This window comes from Physella acuta, unplaced genomic scaffold, assembly GCF_028476545.2.
Source record: "Physella acuta isolate Inbredline_101_S28 unplaced genomic scaffold, ASM2847654v3 ptg000532l, whole genome shotgun sequence".
Classification (NCBI taxonomy): Eukaryota; Metazoa; Mollusca; class Gastropoda; family Physidae; genus Physella; species Physella acuta.
Genome location: NW_026732051.1, coordinates 283844 through 305783, shown reverse-complemented (window position 1 = coordinate 305783; position 21940 = coordinate 283844). Strand labels below are relative to the sequence as shown.

The 21940-nt window shown below is 42.3% G+C and overlaps 1 protein-coding gene across 1 annotated transcript in view; it reads right to left on the bottom strand.

The window, feature by feature from the left end:
* Positions 1 to 213: 213 nt before the first annotated feature.
* Positions 214 to 21940, bottom strand: part of LOC131945225 (sterile alpha motif domain-containing protein 5-like) — a 52863-nt gene continuing 31136 nt past the window's right edge. Inside the window, exons 2-4 of the mRNA XM_059306263.1 lie at positions 2993 to 3130; positions 827 to 982; positions 214 to 291 (exon numbers count right to left, since the gene is read on the bottom strand). Of these exons, the coding sequence (XP_059162246.1) occupies positions 214 to 291; positions 827 to 982; positions 2993 to 3130 (372 nt within the window). The remainder of the gene's footprint in view (positions 292 to 826; positions 983 to 2992; positions 3131 to 21940) is intronic.

Here is a 21940-nt window from a genome sequence, read left to right as displayed (position 1 = left end):
CAAAGTTTGTCTGTTAAGTTAGTAAGCTGGTCGTGAAGGGAGTTTATGTTAAAGGGAAGTAAATGATTATCATTCAAGAAATAAACCGAGTTATTTTTATTTGAGACTAGTCGAGTTTGATGCCAGCCCACCTGGCAGAATGTACCTGGGGAGAGACCGTGGCTTACCTCATGTGACCTGGCAGAGTTTACCTGGGGAGAGATAAGACAGGGCTTACCTCATGTGACCTCCTTCCAGGTGTGTCTGTAGGCTGGAGCAGCGGTCTATGTAGGTGCTTGACATAGTGGGGGGCTGGGGAGGATACAGAGAATCACTTACAGGTTACAGATGTTGACTTGACTTCACTGATTTGTTATCTTAATTGGTCACGTCGATTAGTCTGACGTTTAATAGTCCAATCATTTGACTGACTAGTAACTGGTCAAACACTAGACAGGCTACTTATTTGATGGACAAGTCACTAGACGGCCCACTCATTGACTGACTAGACACTGGACAGTCCAATCATTTGACTGACCACACACTAGACGGTCCCCTCATTTGACTGACCAGACACTAGACGGTCCAATCATTTGACTAATTATAGACTAGTCAGTCCACTTAAGATGGCTTAGGATAACAAGACAAGTTTGGTCAAAGAATAAAGCACATTGCTTCCATTCTTAAAAAAGCGTTTTAGTTTTTTAATGTACAGATTTATTAATTTTCATCATGGACTTGGAGCCTAATAATTAAGTTATTCATTCAGGTGTGGTCACGCCAACAGGTAAACTCTACTTCACCTGAAACAGTTACCTCCTCAAAGACCAACCAAAGAGTAACTTACCGGCGGACATGAGGGGAGTGGCGGGGGCTGGTTCCTGGGACTCCCCGGGTAGTGAAGCAGGTGCTGGTGGTGGTGGTGGTAGTGGGCGGGGTACCCGTAGTGCAGGGACTGAGAACCGCCGTAGATACCTCGGGAGGGGCTCCGGCACATCTGCTGCTGGTAATTGTAAAAAAATAAATTTAAAAAAAAAAGGATTAGGGTGCAGGCAATCTTAAGACACATATAAACAACACCTGGTTGGGCGAAATAAAATGTCGCATGACTTAAGTTATGACTCAGGTGACTTTGTTTAATTGTTTTAACAAAATTTACTAGCTGAGAAGGGGAATCCCGGACACTATGAGACTACAACAACCACTCGTGAGCTAGATACAGATACATCACACTGCTGAAGCCCAATGCTTCTCAATTAAATCTCATGAGCACCAGGCCACGATAGATCGTGCCAAAAACATGCGTGACTTATAAGCATATCAAAAATTGCAAAACACATTGCATATGAGATGACAAACCTACCTCTTATTTAAAAAGGTTTACAAACAAATGAAGTCGACCATTTTAAAAATGCGATAAGACCTATGGTGTTCACAGTTTGGTTTACTATTAGCTAGAGCATTATAAATTAATTCTTTTTAAAATAGGTAAATGGCTAGAGAAAGGCAAATAGAACCCATTTTTTTTTCAAAAAGCTTGTATCAATACCCCCCACCCCCGCACACACACACGCACATTCACAAACACCCGCATACGTTTAAGGGCTGGATGACTATGTCTACCCCATACACACGCACACAAATCAGAACCACAACTTAAGTGCATATTATGATAACGCCCCCACTAATGCTGGGAATCTAAACGCAAACAACGAAAATGTGCTGGTTTATCTGTAACAAAGCCGATATGGTTTATCTAAGTCGAAGGTATTTTTTCCCGCTTGTAACATTATCCTATCCTTGGCCTTAACCCTAGGTTGACCCTGACTCAATCCTTTACATTAATCCATATCATAACCTTGACCCCCAAAAGCTTAACCTTAACCTTAAAAAATATTAACAAACTGCTCGATACGGCATTTTCACATCAATTTTGTTTTAATGTAACGTATACACCTATCTAAGTAAAACACAGTTGCGACCATCCACAACTTTAGCCTCACAGGCACGTCTATAAAGTGGGTCTTCAGCTCCCCCACCCCACATCCCCACCCCCAGTAGCCCCCACCCCCACACCCCCACCCCTGGTATATCGTACTGACCGAACAAAAGCTCTCGTTGTTCCTAGCGACCATCCACAGCTCCTCTAACCTCTCCAGCACGTCTATAAAGTGGGTCTTCAGCTCCCCCACCCCCACACCCCCACCCCTGGCATATCCTACTGACCGAACAAAAGCTCTCGTTGTTCCTAGCGACCATCCACAGCTCCTCTAACCTCTCCAGCACGTCTATAAAGTGGGTCTTCAGCTCCCCCACCCCCACCCCTGGTATATCGTACTGACCGAACAAAAGCTCTCGTTGTTCCTAGCCACCATCCACAGCTCCTCTAACCTCTCCAGCACGTCTATAAAGTGGGTCTTCAGCTCCCCCACCCCCACACCCCCACCCCTGGCATATCCTACTGACCGAACAAAAGCTCTCGTTGTTCCTAGCGACCATCCACAGCTCCTCTAACCTCTCCAGCACGTCTATAAAGTGGGTCTTCAGCTCCCCCACCCCCACACCCCCACCCCTGGCATATCCTACTGACCGAACAAAAGCTCTCGTTGTTCCTAGCGACCATCCACAGCTCCTCTAACCTCTCCAGCACGTCTATAAAGTGGGTCTTCAGCTCCCCCACCCCCACCAACCCCCACCCCCCACACCCCCACCCCTGGTATATTGTACTGACCGAACAAAAACTCTCGTTGTTCCTAGCAACCATCCACAGCTCCTCTAACCTCTCCAGCACGTCTATAAAGTGGGTCTTCAGCTCCCCCACCCCCACCAACCCCCACCCCCCACACCCCCACCCCTGGTATATTGTACTGACCGAACAAAAACTCTCGTTGTTCCTAGCAACCATCCACAGCTCCTCTAACCTCTCCAGCACGTCTATAAAGTGGGTCTTCAGCTCCCCCACCCCCACCAACCCCCACCCCCCACACCCCCACCCCTGGTATATTGTACTGACCGAACAAAAACTCTCGTTGTTCCTAGCAACCATCCACAGCTCCTCTAACCTCTCCAGCACGTCAATAAAGTGGGTCTTCAGCTCCTCTGCGAACCGGATGGCCAACGCCGTCAGACTGCTGCCGCACACGGCCAGGTCCTGGGGAAGACAGAGGGAACTGACCGTTAGATACTGACGGTTGGGGGACAGATAGGTAAATACAGGGCAGAGTGACATATACACAATACAGGCGAAAAGTTCATAACTGACAAATACACAACTGACCAATACACAATTGACCAATACACAACTGACCAATATACAACTGATCATTACACAACTGACCAATACACAACTGACCAATACATAACTGATCAATATACAACTGATCAATGTACAACTGACCAATACATAACTGACCAATACATAACTGACCAACACATAACTGACCAATACACAACTGACCAATACATAACTGATCAATACGCAACTGACCAATACCCTTATCTACTTTATAACGACATCAAATAATATATCATACAATAAATGATTAAATTACAACATAATTAGTCCACACATTTTAAAATAAAAATGTTAATCTCTTTTCAACATATATGAATCATTTATGCCAAATTATTAAAATAAAATACATTCACGTTACTATCAATACACATGAAGTGCTGTCATATAAATCTGTCACACTCAATATTTGTATGAGGAATGTGTGTGTCTCTATACTAAAGCACTCATAAGTGCAAGTATGTGAATGTGAAACCTCACTGTGTGTACATGAATGTTGTAAGATTTCGAAAAATCAAAGTTTGTACTTGAAGCTACAGTGAATGTATACAACGGACCTCGCCTCCCATTCCAACAACCAAAGATATTTACTTTATAAAGTGCCCTCGGGATAGTTGTGTGCGAGATTGCTTTAGACATCGGGTTTTTCCATTATTCTATTTTTATGGTTTAAAAAAAAAAAAACATTGCCATGCAAATACGATCACAGGCTTCGAAGTTACAGTTAGCAGTTTAAAAATAAAACTTGGAAATTCCTTGAAAGATAAACATCGGCTATAGCTAATTAATTAAGATGTAAGGAGATTATAAAAGCGCTTTTATCCTGTTTTTTTTTCTACTGAGATAAAAGACAACGTTTATAAGAAAATACTGTATAGACGAACTAACTGTTTATAAAAATTAAAATAAAGTATTCTTGAATTTCACGTAGGAGTCACTCAGGGTTTCTTTCATGCATCTTTGTCTAGAGGAGAGGCGGGAACGTACTAGAATTTTTTTTTGGATTGGGGATAGACAATCAATGGTTAAAGTATTTTCTGTATACATTATTTTTTTTTTAATTTATTTCGTCCGGTGTGTGTGGGGGGGGGGGGGGGAGGGGGGGGGGGTGTTCGAGATTCCAGGAGAAAGGCCTAAAAAAACCTGGGCAGACTAAGAAGAATTTGTCTACTTCGACGGACATCATACGCATGTCAGCCCACCCACCCCCCTCTCCCGTTTGATGACAGGTACCCAATACAGCTGGCTGGACTCAGAAACTGGACAATTGCTCTACCACAAGACCACTCTATCCCACTAATCCTCTAAACACAGTTCCTCTTGTTTCCACAAGCCCCAAAACCTTCCAGACCTGGACTATGGAGCCTATGGTTAATTGAAGTTTACCATTTCAGCTGGATGTTATTTTAAAGGGTTTAAAGTTACCCCCGACCTACACAGGCAGTACAAGGCGGCCTTTTCAAAAACCCCGAGTTTATCATCACGGCGCCGTAGATGAGAACGAGGCTACATCAAACAACAGCGTGTTTACAGTACAAACACCCCCTGCTCTCACACGCCAGCCCCCCCTGCCTGACTGCTCACACAGGTCACCCCCCCCCCCCCCCCCCCATGACATTAAATAAGCAAATCGTGCAGGGTGTAAGGCCGCCTCCACAGTGGGGAGTTTCTCGAACTGCCCCCCGGGCTTTCTGAATCTGTAAGTAACGCCAGGTGTGACTTAACGGTTTAACGGCTGGTGATTTTCATTTCAGATTGGAGCTATTTATAGACCAGGTGACTGGTTATTGCGCAGTGAAATTTTAAGGTTTTTTTTTTACAGAGGCGGTGTGTGTATCTGTGTGTGTGTGTGTGGGGGGGGGGGGTTAGATCTAACGGATAACGTCCATTAGGATCAGCAGAATAACGCGGATAACGCCTTATGGATTACTTTGATCCATGGATAAACAAATCATGCTGCATAAATAATTAGGAATAATTTAGTATCAAACTACTGAGTTCTCAGGTAACATAGCAATTGATATAGAGATTTGGTGATTGATACTGTAAATATATTTTGTATCGATGAATTATTTGGAGGTTATTGTATCGATTCGGCTAACATAGATATTGATATGGAGATTTGGTGATTGATACTGTAAATATATTCTGTATCGATGAATTATTCGGAGGTTATTATATCGACTAGCCGAGTATCAAAATAATTATAAGCCGGGATCACTGATGATATTTTTAAGCTAAGGTTTAAGTCAACGAATATTGTTCTGGATTTGGGCACTTTTTAAATATGGATCTGTTTTTGTGATCTGTACCCAGAAATTGAGAAAAATGCGCTAAAGAAAAAATGCGCAGACAGAAAATAAGGGCAAATACAAACTAATTATACCTATTTATCTTTAATTTGTTTCCTATTTCGTGGAAAAAAAATGTTTTATTATGCTACAATGTACATCTGGCGATTCTTTGTTAATGTCTATAAATGCTCGATTTAAGAAAATAAAAATGCCATTGCGCACTTTTTATTTTTGCGCGCAGTTTTCCGTTCCGTATCTTCCCGATCACCGTTTTTGCGAAGGGTTAGGAATATGATTAAAGTATAGCTTTCGACAATACCTATAAGTTGATTTGTCTAATCAATAATAAAAGTTTAGAAATTATCTTTTAAACGTGGGGGGGGGGGGGAGAAAGAGATAAAATTGTTGTGTTTATGCATGGAGTCGAATGAAACGACATGTGACCCAATTACATCGCAATCAGCAGTCAGCGCAACCCTCGTCCAAATCTAATCTCGGAGCACGAGACGGCAGCACGTGAAACGAGATAGCCACGCGCATATACGCACACAAAAAAAATATATTTATCTTCAGTCTCGTAATAGCTTTTTTTTTTTCTGTTGACGTTCTGCGTCTAACATCTTCACATTTTCGTTTGCTGACGGCTTCATAGCGCCGCTCATACAAAAAGAGGTTAATAATGAAAATGGTCGCAACGGTTTTAGCTGGATATTTTAACGTTTTCTCGCCTGGGTAAAAATTGTGTTTTTGCTCGTCGCGGCCTCGAGGGAGATGACCCAACACAAGAAACAATCTACACGAGATAACTCGATTTGACTGGGATTGGGAATTCCCGAACAAAGATGACGCGCAGGGGAGAAAAAAAGATTTTAGCAATTAAATTTTGGATGGGCGAGTTGACAATAATAGAGAGAAAAATAAAATCCGGAGAACAAAAATGTGGGTCAGCGCTGGGTCAAGTTTTATACATCGTAGTTTAACTGTGGCAACATGTAGCGTTTACAGGTGGTTGGTATAAAACCGGCTGTATGGGCTAGTTGGTGTTAACCTGTAGGTAATACAGCTGGTTTGTATCCAGTCGGTTGGTATCAAGCCTTTTGGAATAGAGCCGGTTGGAATAGAGCGGGTTTAAATAGAGACGGTTGGAATAGAGCCGATTGGAATAGAGCCGATTGGAATACATCTAAATGGTATTTAACCGGTTGGAGTACAGCTAAATGGTATTTAACCGGTTGGAGTACAGCTAAATGGTATCCAGCCGGTTGATATACAGCACAGGTCACTACATAGTTAAGGTCCTAATTACTTGATATACATGAGAAAAAGCCCTAGTTGACTATCTGTGGGCTGTAGTTCACTACTTGAGGGACACAGCCAGTTCAAGACTTTCGTTTAAGGTTCTAAATACTAAAAAAAAGGCTACAATGTTGAACGAGCACATATGTTTGTACAAAGCCCAACGGAGCAAATCAAGATGTAAAATCGGTAAAAAATCTAAATTTAATTAACCAACAAACAGATCGGACCAACTTTTAAAATTAAATCAGCAAAACGAAATACAACAAACACGTTCTTGTAAGAGAGTGACCTGCATTAGTATAAAATTCAGCCCTATTTATATGTGCATTGTTTGATGTTTTTACACACAGAAATAAAATTCATAACGCGAAGAAAAACTAACTCTTAACTTATTAATTATTTTAACATAGTTAACATTCCTCTTCTGATCCTCCCAAAATAATTAGTTGGCATAAGGGTGTTTTTTTTTAAATAAAATTATTAAATAGAAATATGATATATAGTCGAATGGGCAGGGGGGAAGGTGGTGTGTTTGAAGTAGGCTAAATAAACGAAAGAAATGTATTGCTGGGAAAGGTTTTATTGTCGGGTAATTAATTTCATGGTCGCACCTCAAGCGCAGGTAAGTGGGTCATGCAGGTATACATCACCGAACTGAGTCAGAGTCTGGCGTCGAGAGGTTGGTGGCAGCTGGTCGAGTGAAGAGGTTCGAACAGGAATCTCATTAGATGCAGTCTAAACTACCGCTCCACCCCCCCACCCCCCACACATACACACACACTTATCTTCCACACACATGTGTGGGTAAGGGCTAGCCCGTGCACTAATGCTGACCGACAGGGGTGAGAAATTGAAGCTGTCAGGGGGGGGGGGTCACTAATGACCCTGGGGGGGTCACTAATGATCCAGGGGACGGGGAAATATTAAGGGGCTTTTAGCAGTCTGGGAGGGGCAAAATAGAGAGGGGGTGTTTGGAGCTTAGAGTGGAGCTAATGTTTTAGAGTGGAGCTTAGCGTTTAAAGTGCAGCTTAGAAAGGATCCTATGTATTAGCGTGGAGCTTAGAGTGGAGCTAATGTTTTAGAGTGGAGCTTAGCGTTTAAAGTGCAGCTTACGATGCAGCTATGTTTTAGAGTGGAGCTTAGAAGGGATTTATGTATTAGCGTGGAGCTTAGCGTGTAGTTAATGTTTTAGAGTGCAGGTTATAGATGAGACAATGTTTTAGTGCAGTTTAGCGAGGTGCTAAAGTTTTAGAGTGGAGCTTAGAGAAGAGTCTATGTTTATGATTGGAGCTTAGATGGTATGTTAAAGAGTGGAGCTTAATATTTTAGAGTGCAGCTTAACGTGGAACTTATGTTTAAGAATGGAGTTAATAAAAGCTCCGTCTAAAAAATTAGAATTCAAAATATATTTCCTTAATTTTTTTCTGTTCTCATTATTTTTTCTTCGAATTATCATTTTAAAATGCGTCAATATTTTCAAAACATTTTTCTAGATATTTCCAGGACTGTTTGGCATATCGGTAGCGCGCTAGACAGCTAACTGCTAACCCGAATGTCTCGAGTTCGAACGCTTTGAGTCCACCCAGCTTTGATAGGTATTCTAACTTACGTTAGGGAAAGTAAAGGCGGCTGGGCATAGTGCTGACCACAATATCCCTTTATATGCCGAGGTCATGGAAACAGGTGAACTCTACTTCATTTGCCCTATAGACTGTCAGGTTCTAAAAGGGAACTTTACTTTCTCCTTTTATCCCCCAACGTCGTCCGCCCCAGTAAATAAAACACTTCGCACAACCCCATTCAAGACCAGACTTTGTTTTAACACCCCCCCCCCCCTCCATCAGAGCAATACAAATTATGACTGGCGCGGCCTAAATTGTTTTTATTAAACGTGACAGTTGATGAGGTGTTATGAGACCAGAGTCGAGTCAATAAAATAATTATCTTAATTGGGTTAAAATGTTAATGGGTGACATTTTTTAGTCGAGTCGGCGGTTCTCAGGCCTGTGAAGAGTAAGGGCGGGCTACTGTACGGTGCTACACTAAACCAGATTTTCAAGTTCGCTAGTGAAGAATTTGAGAACCTTGTCTAAAATATCTTTACACGTCGATACATTTTTCTAAGTAAAAAATAAAGTTATTTTTGTTCCTAAAAAAATTATCTTACAATAATACAATCACAAAACAAAATTTAAAAAACTCAGAATATGTGGGTCAAATAATACGTATAGTTATAATTGATCGTTTTAAAATTATATACTTAACAATGTTTCTAATTTAGTCGGGTAGGGGGGGGGGCTGGGCCTCTATTACCATCCAGGGATTTTTCCCCATAGCTATACTCATAAACAATTTAAACAATGCCATGAACAAAACAACGTATGTGAAATATTTAATTTAAAAAACACATGATTTATTAATTTGTGATAGGCTTACATTTTCTACAAAGATTGGGGGAGGGGGGGGGGTGAGTAGTTTGTGTGGGAAAGTAGAATTAACAGATAAAGGCGTCCAGGGGAAGGTGTTCACTCCCCTGGCCATGCTTTTGTTCCTCTAACTACATTAGTGAATCATCTTAGTTCCAGACTCTTGGCTTCTGACCGTCTCGCTCCACCAAGCCACAGGAATGACCAATGGTAGACTTGACCAGACCTGGCAGCCACCACCTTCAAGCAATCTCAGCACCCGAAGAAAAATCTGGACAATGCAAAAGGTGGCTCTCGGCTCGTGGGAAAAGCAGAAACGAGGCTAAACGTTTCACGTGCACGATCGTGACAGCTCCCCGGGGTCGGGGCACGACGTGGCACCCACCCACCCCCACCTCACCCCCACCCCCCCTTCATGCACGTGCTGGTGCCGGGGAATTCCTGCCGGCTGAACGTGACACAAAATAGAGGTCGGAATTCCCCGAGCAATGGACAGATCTAGGGGAGACTTGTCACCCCCGCCTGGCTTAGTGGCATCAAGTCGGCGCCCGGGTATGCGCGACGCCCCGCGCCCCGAGACTGAAATGCAGATAAGGTTTTGAAGAAAATTCCAGCTCTCTCTGTGTAGCTGAGAAATAGCTTCAAAGAGCAGAGAGGGGGATGGGGGTAATACAAGCCGGGGGCGGGGGACAATGTGAGCCGGGGGGTGTTGGGGGGGGGGGCATTGTGATCCAGGGGTGTTGTCTGTTCACAAGGCGTCGTCTTACAGAAGAGTGCCAGATTTTCTAGCTAAACAAAACAGATTGAAACACATACAAGCAAAACAACTGAAGTGGGCATGGGGGGTGGTGGTAGAAGTGACAAAGAAAATAAAGTGGGTTGTTGGAGGGGGGGGCGGGGTTGGAGTACAATGTTTCGGCAACCTGGCGAGACAAGAAGACGTAAGAACATTGTAAACGATAACAGGATACAGATGTGAGGTTGTGTAACGTGGGGGTGGTGGTGGCATGTGGTCGTGGTTGGACGAGTGTACTTGGGTAGTTGTACAGGGCGTGTGGTAACTTTATGGCGCGGGGAGTTGTTTTTGTTGAGATAATGGACGGATGGTAATGAGTTAGTGACGTGGTGGAGTGTAATAGGTAAGGATGAAGTGTCGTTAGGTAGGGCTGGAGTGTTGTTTCAAGGGGTAGTGATGAGGTAGAGTATCATTAGGTAAGGGTAGAGTATCATTAGGTAGGGCTGGAGTATCCTTAGGTAGGGGTAGAGTATCATTAGGTAGGGCTGGAGTATCCTTAGGTAGGGGTAGAGTATCATTAGGTAGGGCCGGAGTATCCTTAGATAGGGGTAGAGTCTCATAAGGTAGGGGCGGAGTGTCTTTAGATAGGGGTGGAGTGTCGTTAGATAGGGGTGGAGTGGCTTTAGGTAGGGGTGGCGGAGAGTAGTTTCATGTGGTAGCTGTGTGGTAGAGTGTCGTTAGGTAAGGGTGGAGTGTCAATGAGTAGGATGGAGTGTCGTTGAGTAAGGGTGGAGTGTAGTGTCATGCTGTATAGTGAGGTGGGGGTGATATCGCGTATGGGCGGCGCTGCGTAAATAGCGGAGTAATAACTCTTACAATAATGATATCTCAAATTATGGCGCCATTTTTTTGTTCATGTACTTAGCAGTAACGGAAGTGGTGGAAGCAAAAAGGTTTTATTAAATGATGGTGTTGACGTCCAGTGTTTGCATGATGCTGTGTTACATGTCAGTGTTAAACCCGCTAAAAATTGTGTTTAAAGACACGCAGTTACCACATTTAATGACCAAACATATTTTCTTTAGGAAATCTACTCATAAAAAAAAAAACCACACCCTCGGGAGGAAAGAAAATAATCAGCTAAAAGGAAACACGTTGAGTTCCCTACATGTTGATAGATAGACGGACAGCGGACACTTCAATATCTATGAAAACATGGGCGCATTCAGGGGGAGAGAATGCTGAACACGCAACCAGAGCGCTCTTCTCCTGCAAGAGGACATTAAGAAAATGATGTCCTGAATGGCGGTGCACATGGGATCATCTTCAGCAGGCAGAAAAAAAACACTGATAAAACTGCTCTATACAAGCAATATATATTGAATGTTTTTTAATGAATAAGGCGAACTTGTAATAACATTGTTTTTATTATCGTCACACTTTCGCAGTCATGCCTTAGCTCTTATCTTGACCATGAGCCTAAATCTAGTCTTAACCCTATCCCTCAATCCTTACTTTAGCCTTAACCTTTACTCTTATCGCAGCCTTGACCTCATTCATATCCTGACATTGACCCTAACAATTACTATAAGAAAAAGTATGACAGTAAAACAGTCTATTCGATATTGCGTTGCCCAACCACCTTTTGAAAAAAAAAGATTTTTTAAAATTCCACTAGGGCCTGTAAAATATGAGGATACTGTTACTGTTGACAGTTCACTGAAAGAGTTAAAGCGGCTCTTCCTACCTTACAGTAGACAAGAGCTCTAAAAGAACAGACTGAATTCTTTTACGGTTCACTCCTTATCATGGGAAGTAACTATGAAATAAAAACACAACACACAAAAGGGATTAAATGGCGATAAAAAGAACCTTTCGACGCCGAGGGGGTTACGAGTTCTGAAACATTTATTTGTGGGATTTTTTTCATACGAGCTTTTTTTTTAACAGGAAGGTGGGTTAGAGAAGTGCCTAAATGTGAAAAATGGAAGACAAGATGTAAGAGTGTTGTTTATATACAGTGTTTACTTAAAACATAAATGACATTTTGAATATATTTTTATACATAAATAACAGGCACGATGATTTCATTAAAGACTATTTTAAGTCTTCCCCACTCTTGGCGAAGATAAAGGCCACTTCCCCCGTTGTGTTTCTACTTACTTTAAGGGATAGCATTCAACGTTAAAACAAACGTTTTAGGTCGCATTAAAAGCCCAGGGTTATCATTTCAGTATAGTGGAGTATAGCAAGAGACTTTAACGAGCACGATGTGGAGATAACGCGAGCTTTCAGCGAGGGGGCTTAAGTGCTGGGTAGTTTTTAAAAATAACAATTTAAACATCATTTCTGGGAAAGTGTCAGTCTGGGGGGAGCGGGTGGGGGGGGATAAAATATACACAGGGCAGAATAGGCATACAGAATAGGGGGCAGAACGGGCAGACAGACTCGTTGGCAGACAGGCAGATAGAGAAGTAGTAGACAGACAGATAGGCATGGAGGCTGCTATTCAGAGACAGATGTAGTCAGATAGACAGACAGAGAAGTAGGCAGAGTGGCTGACAAACAGACAGGCAGACAGACATGCTGTATTTCAGTGAGACAGACATGAAATCAAGCAGACATATAAGCCGAGAGATAGACTGACTAAATGACTGGCTCAATGCCAAACTGAAACAAACTCTCAACGTGAATTCGTCTACAGCAGCTGTTGGTTATAAAGTGACGACGAACTCAACCGAAACGACTGTCCGAGTGGGCCGTGGGACCCCCACTGCGTGCCCCCCTCCCCCCCCCCCCCCACTGTGTGTGCCACATGTACGAGAATGTTCCAGCCGCTGCAACCTGTGACCTCGGCAGACTGGCTGGCAAAATACAACCCGCTCTGATAGCACTCGACAGCCGCTCAACAGCTGATTGCGCCGTTATTTTATCTGCAGATCGCGGGGCATTTTTCTCGTGACAATGAGGCAGTCCATTTGGAGTTATCGCCCAGTGACTCACTGCTAAATTTAAGGCATGGGAACTAACTTCAAAAGATTATATATATATATATATATATATATATATATATATATATATATATATATATATATATATACATATATTCCTATACAGGCAGGTATATACAGGGCACATCCCACCTGACTAGCACACCTGCAGTAAAAGGCAATATTAATTAACTGAAAAGAAGGAGAGAACATTTATAATCTTAAAAAGGGACGAAACTCCTGACATTTGTTTAAATCATCTCCCTTTAGATAAATGGGATTTTCTTCCTTTATTTATTCCCGACGTCAGTGGAGAAGAAAGTAGGGGCTGGGCTAAATGAATGTTCGTCTTTAGACCAGTTTTTTTTCAAGCTGGGAGTTTAATTAACTTGAATTTCTCGTCGTTTTGTTACATTAAGTTAATTGGATTCTCAAATGTCCTGGTTGCATTAACCACAAAGGTCAGCTTGACCATCTCGTCCGAAATTATTATCCGATTTAAAAAAAAATATTTTTTTTTTGTTCAGTGTGTTGAATAAATCTGAATTAACCTTGTTCCCGGACAGCCGACCCGGTAAAGACGAGGGGTAGCCCAAGACTGGAGGAGTCGCGCCCCCTGCCTAATTTAAACAAACAGGAAATCCGAGTCAAGCGGTGCAGGTAGGCCTCTGGGGGCCCCCACTGCACCTCAAGTGGTTCTAAAGGTGCAGCCGTCAGGTAGATTTTTACCTGGGACTTACCTGAGAGAAAAAAAAACATTCTACGGATTGTGTTTCTATTCTTAAATAGCCCAAGTCAAACAAACATTCCCTTTTAGAAGATTTGTTTTAATAAACAAAAATAAGTTTGACAGATCATTCAACTAAACTGGAATGTGCTGTTGTTATCTAGAACAACCTTCAGAAGATCTGATTAGATATACTGAACAACAATCAGAATGTTAAGTGTCGCTCAATGGGTCATCTGGTCAAGTCGCCGGTGATAAGAATCTTAACACCACAGATTAGAAAAGTGCTTCACTAATCTCCAGGTGATTGGACTACGCCTAGTCAAGGACAGGTAGGATATAGGAGAGGTGGTCGTGTGGTTGATTCTTTTCTTCTTCTTCGTTTTTTATTGTAATGTTGGACATGACTCTAACACATTTAAGTATTACGAGTCAACTTGTTATACGCTATATAGACTTACTCAAATTTCAGTCTGCTTTTCTCTCTGGATTTCATTACATAGCCTTTGTCCAACCAAGAACAACTACAAGGCGGTTGTTTATTTTTATTTTTTATTTTACTTTTATCATCTAGATGGGTTGCTGTCCATAGACATCGAGCCTCATCTACCCCGGGGTTCAAACTCGGGACTTTTCGGTTTAGCAACCATGAGTTTTACCGACCCGAGCACGCCGATTCTGTGGTTGGTTCGAGTTCGGGTACTCGCCGCACCAAGAAAAGTTCTGTGTTTTAACCTTTTGAGTTCTCCATTTAAGTCTATTAGACGAAGCCGGAAGCAAATAACATCACAAGACTTGCTTAAATTGGAATCCCCATTGAAAGAAGAAAGTAGGTAACCCAAAAACAAATTTCGAAAATATCATTTGTAAGCTAAGCTTACAAATGGCCACAAAAAAACCGAGTATATTGGAGAAGGCTGGTTGCGTCCTTAAGCTCCACAAGTGGTCAACATGAGTGGTGATGATGACCAGCCACTGACCAGCTAAACAAACACATTTTACCAAAATAAATTGCAAGCCTCAAACAGGTAATTTGACTAACCTAGCTACGACGACAAATACCGAGCTTTGCCGAGTGTAGTGACAAGACGCTGTGTTTGGCTCAGAGTTAAAGTGTCACAAACACGCTATACAAGCCTGTGTGTTTGGACCCCAACACGCCACACAGGGCTCAACATTATGCTGTGTTTGGCTCCCTATAGTGTCGTTTGTTTAACTAATACTCAAATATAACCAAACAGTAAGGGGGGGGGGGGGGGGGTTACGCTGGGAGTATAAAAAGACGAGAGAGCGAGATCTAAAAACACTTTACCGAGCCCTAGGCGACTAAGAAAAATGAACGATGGTGAATCAATCAGGTTTTTTTTTTCTTTTTACAGGATGATAGCCTACTCAAGGGCTGCAGGTAGAATAAATAAAAAAGGTAAAGATGTAGAGGTCACAGGTAACAGGACGTGGCATGATCCGCTGCATGACAGCAGACGATTGACACAATGACGTCTTCCCGCGCCATTCGATCCATTTGAAAAGAGCTCTTCAGCGGGATGAGTACATAAAATGACAGCCTCGAGAGCTCCGGTTAATGGACATGTAATACACCCGGGCTTAATCGAGGGCTGACGAATCGCGAGTTATTAGGTATTAAAACTGAACCAGTAGATTATCGATGGAATACGTCATCTCCGGTTTCATGAGAGCTGCTCAGACGGGGATAATGATTATGGTGGGACTGCGGAGTTGGGGGGGGGGGCGCTAGAGTGAAACGGTAACTGATAGGTCATGACCTTGTTTAAGTCTAAGGGCGACACACGAGTGTTTGTTGAGCTAAACTCCACAATTAATAATTGCATGGCCCTAATATTTGCAATGTTACAATTACATATAGTGGCGCCTTACACAATTGAATGGCCCTAATATTTGCAAAGTCTCAATTATATATGCAGGGGCCCTTAATAATTGCATGGCCCTAATATTTGCAATGTTACAATTACATATAGTGGCGCCTTAAATAATTGCATGGCCCTAATATTTGCAATATGTCACAATTACATATAGTGGCGCCCTTAATAAATGCATGGCATTAATCTTCACAATGCTCCAAACCAATATTTTTTTTTCTAGAGATGTACGTGAACGAACAATCTGATTTTTTTAATTTTACGCTAATCCTGTAAACATTATTTCACATTGCTTTTTTATTTTTTTACTTTTTTTTTTTAAATATTCATCATCCGTCGTCCCTAGTTAATAAGGACCACAGCTGAATAACGTTTATCGTTGTACGGTACTAAACACCAACACGTTTATTTTGAAACCAACTTAGTCTATAAGTTAAAATATTAAAATGTAATAACAAAACCAGTTTGACGTCTCGACCACATGCCTTCCATTGAACGCATCACCGTACTTTGTCATTTATTGTATTTCCTGTTATGTCATTTCAAGATTTGTTTTAAAATCAGTGAATATTAGGTTTCGTTAAATCCTGGCCATTAACACCCCCCCCCCCCTTTTTTTTTCCTTTTAAAAAATTAATGAAATTATCTCCCGTGTTCTGCTTGTACCGAGCCGGCAGCAAACGACCGTCTGATTTACGATATTATGATCCTCACGTCTGCCGGCTCGGCCGGTAAACATCGGCTGCCAAAAGTGACAAACGCAACTCGGATCCGGGTTGCTCAACTCTCGTCTTATCTCGCCGAAAGGTAATCGGTCGTCGCGTCATCACATTTGAAGGCTCGTCATTTCAGGGGGAGATAAGCGCCACGGTTATTAGTGGGAATTAATTGCAACAGGGGACAGAAGTCAATTTTTTTTCGAAAATTAAGGGGAAATAATTTCTGAATCTTTTAATGGTTTTTGTAGGCTTGGTTTTGATCTGAGATTTTAAAATGTCATTTGTTGATGTTTATTTTTAATGAAATCTATAATATGCCTAAACTAAATTCGAGGATTATTTTATATGGAGGGAGGTCAAGCATAAATGGATTATGTGGACAGTACGATGAGCAGCATTCGCTACTTCCCCAAACTTGTCAGGTAACAATTAGAGATAAACTCACTAACAGCGTAAAGACACGGTTGTATTGATCCTGCATTTATAACTTTAAATTAACTTCAAGAGGATAGAAACTAACCGATTTGACTAATACAGTTCTTTGCGGTCCTTTCCTTCATTGGTTATGGATCATTCCTTGAAGGGTTATGGTTCCATTTGACATAACCCAGTGGTATCATTAAAAAAGAGACATAGGACCACCACTTCAAGAAACATCGCTCACTACAAGCATTAAAAAAAAAACCCAATCATCTACGTTAATTTTGAAATGTAACGAGTTAAAGGAAACTTACACCCTCAGCCTACGCGCGTCCCACAGCGAACAAGATTTAGTGTTTTAAACAAACACCCTCACATACCGAGGGAGTGCGCGAGGGCACGTGGAGCTACTCACCCGAGCCCATCCATCAACGTCGAAAAAAATTGTTTTATTTTACAAGGGGAAAAAATAATTTAAAATATTTTCCTTCTGACACGACAATGAAAAATGCATCAGCAGTCGAACATTGGAGTGGGCGGCTACGGGAGTGATAAACGACTCGTCTCAGTGTTAGACCCGATAAGCACTAGTAATTTTGGTACGGCAGACTGAAGACTTGCTGGGTACATATTTTTGCCTGAATCTTGCCGCTAATTACAGACATGGCTTAGAGTTTCTTGAGGTTTTGTGTAGAGAGTTCGTCGCGTTTTGTGTAGGGAATTTCTAGTGACCCCATTGCCCGTCAATTTCTGCCAGAAACGTTGGTGCCTTATAATTTAACATACGTTCTAGCTCTATGTAAAGACCGAGGGGAGTGGGAGGGCTCAAAAGGATAAAAGCCCGAGTGGGCGTTATTGGGATGATTTTTTTTTAACCTGTTTCTCTAAAAGTTATGGGATGTAAAAATGTTCGCAAATGAAAATCAATCGAGTGAGTGGTCAGAATAATCTTTGATCATTGCTGTGTATCTATTTATAGTAAATTTATCATCGGCTGGTTTGACCAAGCCGGGTTTTAAAAGGCTAACATATCTATCTAAAATATACCAACACCATTTTCATGTGGACTTTTGTTGAGCATAGGGACGCAAACACACCTCTTCGCCGTTCTCAGTTTTAGGCGATTCCTTCAAATTGGGTACCAGACATTCACGCTACAACTATTTTTTTCCCAAGTTTGTTTCTGTCTATTTTCTGTTCTCGGGAGGGCTGGTAAATAGGTCACCAACCAGTTCTATGGCTCATGCAGGTTTTATTGAGCCGTAGAACTGGTTGGTGACCTACTTACCAGCCCTATTCCAATCTTATATCTATCTTGTATCGTGATTTGTAAGCTTTCGCAATGCGTTGTGTGTTTTCCCACTGTATTGCCTGTATTCCCTAGAGAGAAGTCAATGTCCTGGCTAGAATAACAACAACCCGATTACACTATTCAAGCTCTTCACACTGACCGGGACAAAAGTCTGAACATATAGCCCAAATATTCAACCTGAATGGCCAATGTCCGACTAAACTAAAAGTCTGAACATAAAGCCCAAATATTCAACCTGAATGGCCAATGTCCGACTAAACTAAAGTCTGAACATAAAGCCCAAATATTCAACCTGAATGGCCAATGTCCGACTAAACTAAAAGTCTGAACATAAAGCCCAAATATTCAACCTGAATGGCCAATGTCCGACTAAACTAAAAGTCTGAACATAAAGCCCAAATATTCAACCTGAATGACCAATGTCCGACTAAACTAAAAGTCTGTACATATAGCCCAAATATTCAACCTGAATGACCAATGTCCGACTAAAGTCTGAACATATAGCCCAAATATTCAACCTGAATGACCAATGTCCGACTAAACTAAAAGTCTGAACATAAAGCCCAAATATTCAACCTGAATGACCAATGTCCGACTAAAGTCTGAACATATAGCCCAAATATTCAACCTGAATGACCAATGTCCGACTAAACTAAAAGTCTGAACATATAGCCCAAATATTCAACCTGAATGGCCAATGTCCGACTAAACTGGCCAATCTTGTCCAACTGAAATGGCCCAACCCCCCCCCCCCTCCCCCACGTACACAGCATGTAATCACTGGCCCAGCAAGACAATACCGAATCAATGGTAAGGCAATCAAAGGGCCGGTAACCCGACGCATCGTTTTTGGAGCACTATTCATCCTCGGGGGATATGATTCGGTTCCTTGCTTGTGTCCCCCCTCACCATATAGATTCCCCCCCTCCCCCTTTTTTTTCATCCAAAAAGATCGCCCCCCCCCCCCCACATTTTTTTACGAATCGACCAGAGAAAAAAATGGGTAAAGGCTGGGATCTTTTAAGAAAGGGGGGGGGGGGGGGAACAACTCCGATAAGCTCTAGGGTGGATCGGTAACGTGATGTGAGAACTAACTGCAATGTTTAGTTATCTCCCCTTGTGAAAAGAAAAGAAAAAAAAAGAACCCAATAAAGTGTGTTGAAGTTGAAGAAGACGTTATTGTTTGTCCTATGCCACAGAAATATGAAAGCCGTGTAGACGCAGTTGTTTCCTGGAGTTATCTATCCTGTTAAGTCTCTTCTGTGTTAAGGGGGGGGGAGGGGTGGAAGAGGAAAGGGAGGGTGGGAGATGGAGATTGGGCTCAGGGTACATCGAATCTAGGGAACCAGACACGGGTACGTCTGTAGAGGGAAAATAAGTCGATAAATGTTTCTTCAGAGGTTAACCCCCCCCCCTCCTTCACCCCCATCTCCCCGCGCCCCAGCCCCGTAGACTGGGTGTATTCATCGCCTGATACTATCTACACGCGGCCGTCGCTACCGAGGGCAGAAAATCTGTAATCGATCCGAGGAGCTTCTGAAGACGTCTACAGAATCTTTTTTTTTTTTTTGCAGACTGCTATAACGGTCGAGTTTTAAGTTAAGGTTATATGAGGTTATGTGTTTTATGGGTAGCTTGCAGAGAATATATACACAGCTATTTACTCTAGTTGGGTGAAGTGTAGGCGACAACTTTTTGGCGAAACCTTGATGTGTCTGTGGGTGTGTGTGGGGGGGGGGGGGGGGATAGTGTTGGGAGGAGGTTACAACGGCAGAATCACAGTGGTACAATGACAACGATTTTTACTGTATATATTGCTGCCACAAGAAACTACACAGAGAATATCTTTAGTTAAATAAGGTATGCTACCCGGTATATTCGTATAGTTATTGTGTGTTTATATGTGTAATTGGGTTTGTAGATGAAAGTGTCAAAAACACAGTTATTAAAAATGTTATTCCTTTGATAAATAAAATGTGATGATACTAACTTTACACTAAACGTCTTTGTTTTAAAACAAATATCAAGTTCCAAGAAATCCGGCTAGGCTTAGAACTAGTTCAAATAAGATGTCATTAGCGTGTCTATATCGTGTCTAAGTCAAATCTCTGACGTCAAAGTCAATGTGCTCCATGTTATAATATCTCTGACGTCGATGTACGTGTCTAAGTCACACGTATGACGTCGATGTCCGATTATAGGCCACATATCTGATATCCTTATACACCATGTCTAGGTCACCTCTCTGACGTCAATACACCCCGTGTCTAAGTCACATCTCTGACGTCAATACACCCCGCGTCTAAGTCACGTCTACTCGGCATCCATGTTGACACAACGTCCCAAGTCTGATCTAGACCAATCTAGACCACAATGACAAGCTAATAACCCACCAAGACGCAATGTTTATTTTTTCTTACTATTCGGATTGGTGCCGAAAAATCAATTTTTTTTTTTCAAACAGAAAAAAAGATGATTTTTTTTTCATTCGCAGACAAATCTCTCCCGGCTTGGTGTGCAAATATCGGGAATGTCGGTTCCTCTTACCCGCCGCATTCATGAGATGCGTGCGAATGTTTTCTATAAATACCATTAGACCCGGGCACGGGGAGGGGGGCGATGGTATCAATGGGTTGCTTCGATTATCCTTGATTCAACTATATGAATATTTTTGGAGGGGGGGGGGGCTCGTTTGATTGTTAAACAGTAGTTCGGGTATATACCATTTATCGAGGGTCCGTTAAGCAAGAGTTCGTTTTCAGAGTGTCGGTTTAGCGAGGGTTCGTTTAGCACGTCACTTTAGCGAGGGGTCTCTTGCACGACACCAAGATGATTGGATACACGTGGGGACAGGATAACCTAACCTAACCTAACCTAACCTAACCTAACCTAACCTAACCTAACCTAACCTAACCTAACCTAACCTAACCTAACCTAACCTAACCTAACCTAACCTAGCCTAGCCTAGCCTAGCCTAGCCTAGCCTAGCCAACCTAACCTAACCTAACCTAACCTAGCCTAGCCTAGCCTAGCCTAGCCTAGCCTAGCCAACCTAACCTAACCTAACCTAACCTAACCTAACCTAACCGCACCTAACCTAACCTAACCTAACCTAACCTAACCTAACCTAATCTCGCTTATATGAGGAGGTGGGGGCTTTAAGATAGGGTTCGTTAAAAGTATCAAGATGTCTATTAAAAGAATATGAGTCGCTAGCAAACTTGAAGCATAAGGCACATCCTATGTGTTACTCTGATAATCAGCGTACACCTAGACTAGTTAACAGCAGTAGACAGTTATGAGTATTTCCTGAGATCCTAGTTGATACAGGAATACTTTAAAGTAAGCTAATGACATAGGTGACGAGACTCATCATGAACGGTTAATTAACATGTATTGATCAAAAGACGTTTAAAAAAAGGCGCGTTAAAGATTTGCGGACAATAGATCTATCAACCCACCGAGGTTAGTACGAGGGCGCAATGCTTAAGAAACTTCAAACGTCAATACTTTGTGGCAATATGGATCAAGTGCCTTTGTGATCAAGCCCCCCCCCCCCCCCTTACACCCTTCTCCTTACACCAGCCTTGAAGTGGCCAGCCATGATCTGATGTGCAGAATGTGTCGCAAATCTCCGGCAGCGTTCAGACATCCAGCCACTGCCTCATTGATTTCAGACTGCACAAACCCTCGCCTCAAAGCTCGGTAAAAAGCTCGTTACCAGTCGCGCATCGACCGATGGAAATCACCGCTCGTGCCACCATCTCTGAGGAATACGCCGTGCAGTGCGCACCAAGACGATCAGCACGCCATGGTACAGATATCGGGTTTTCCCCTTAAGGAATGCT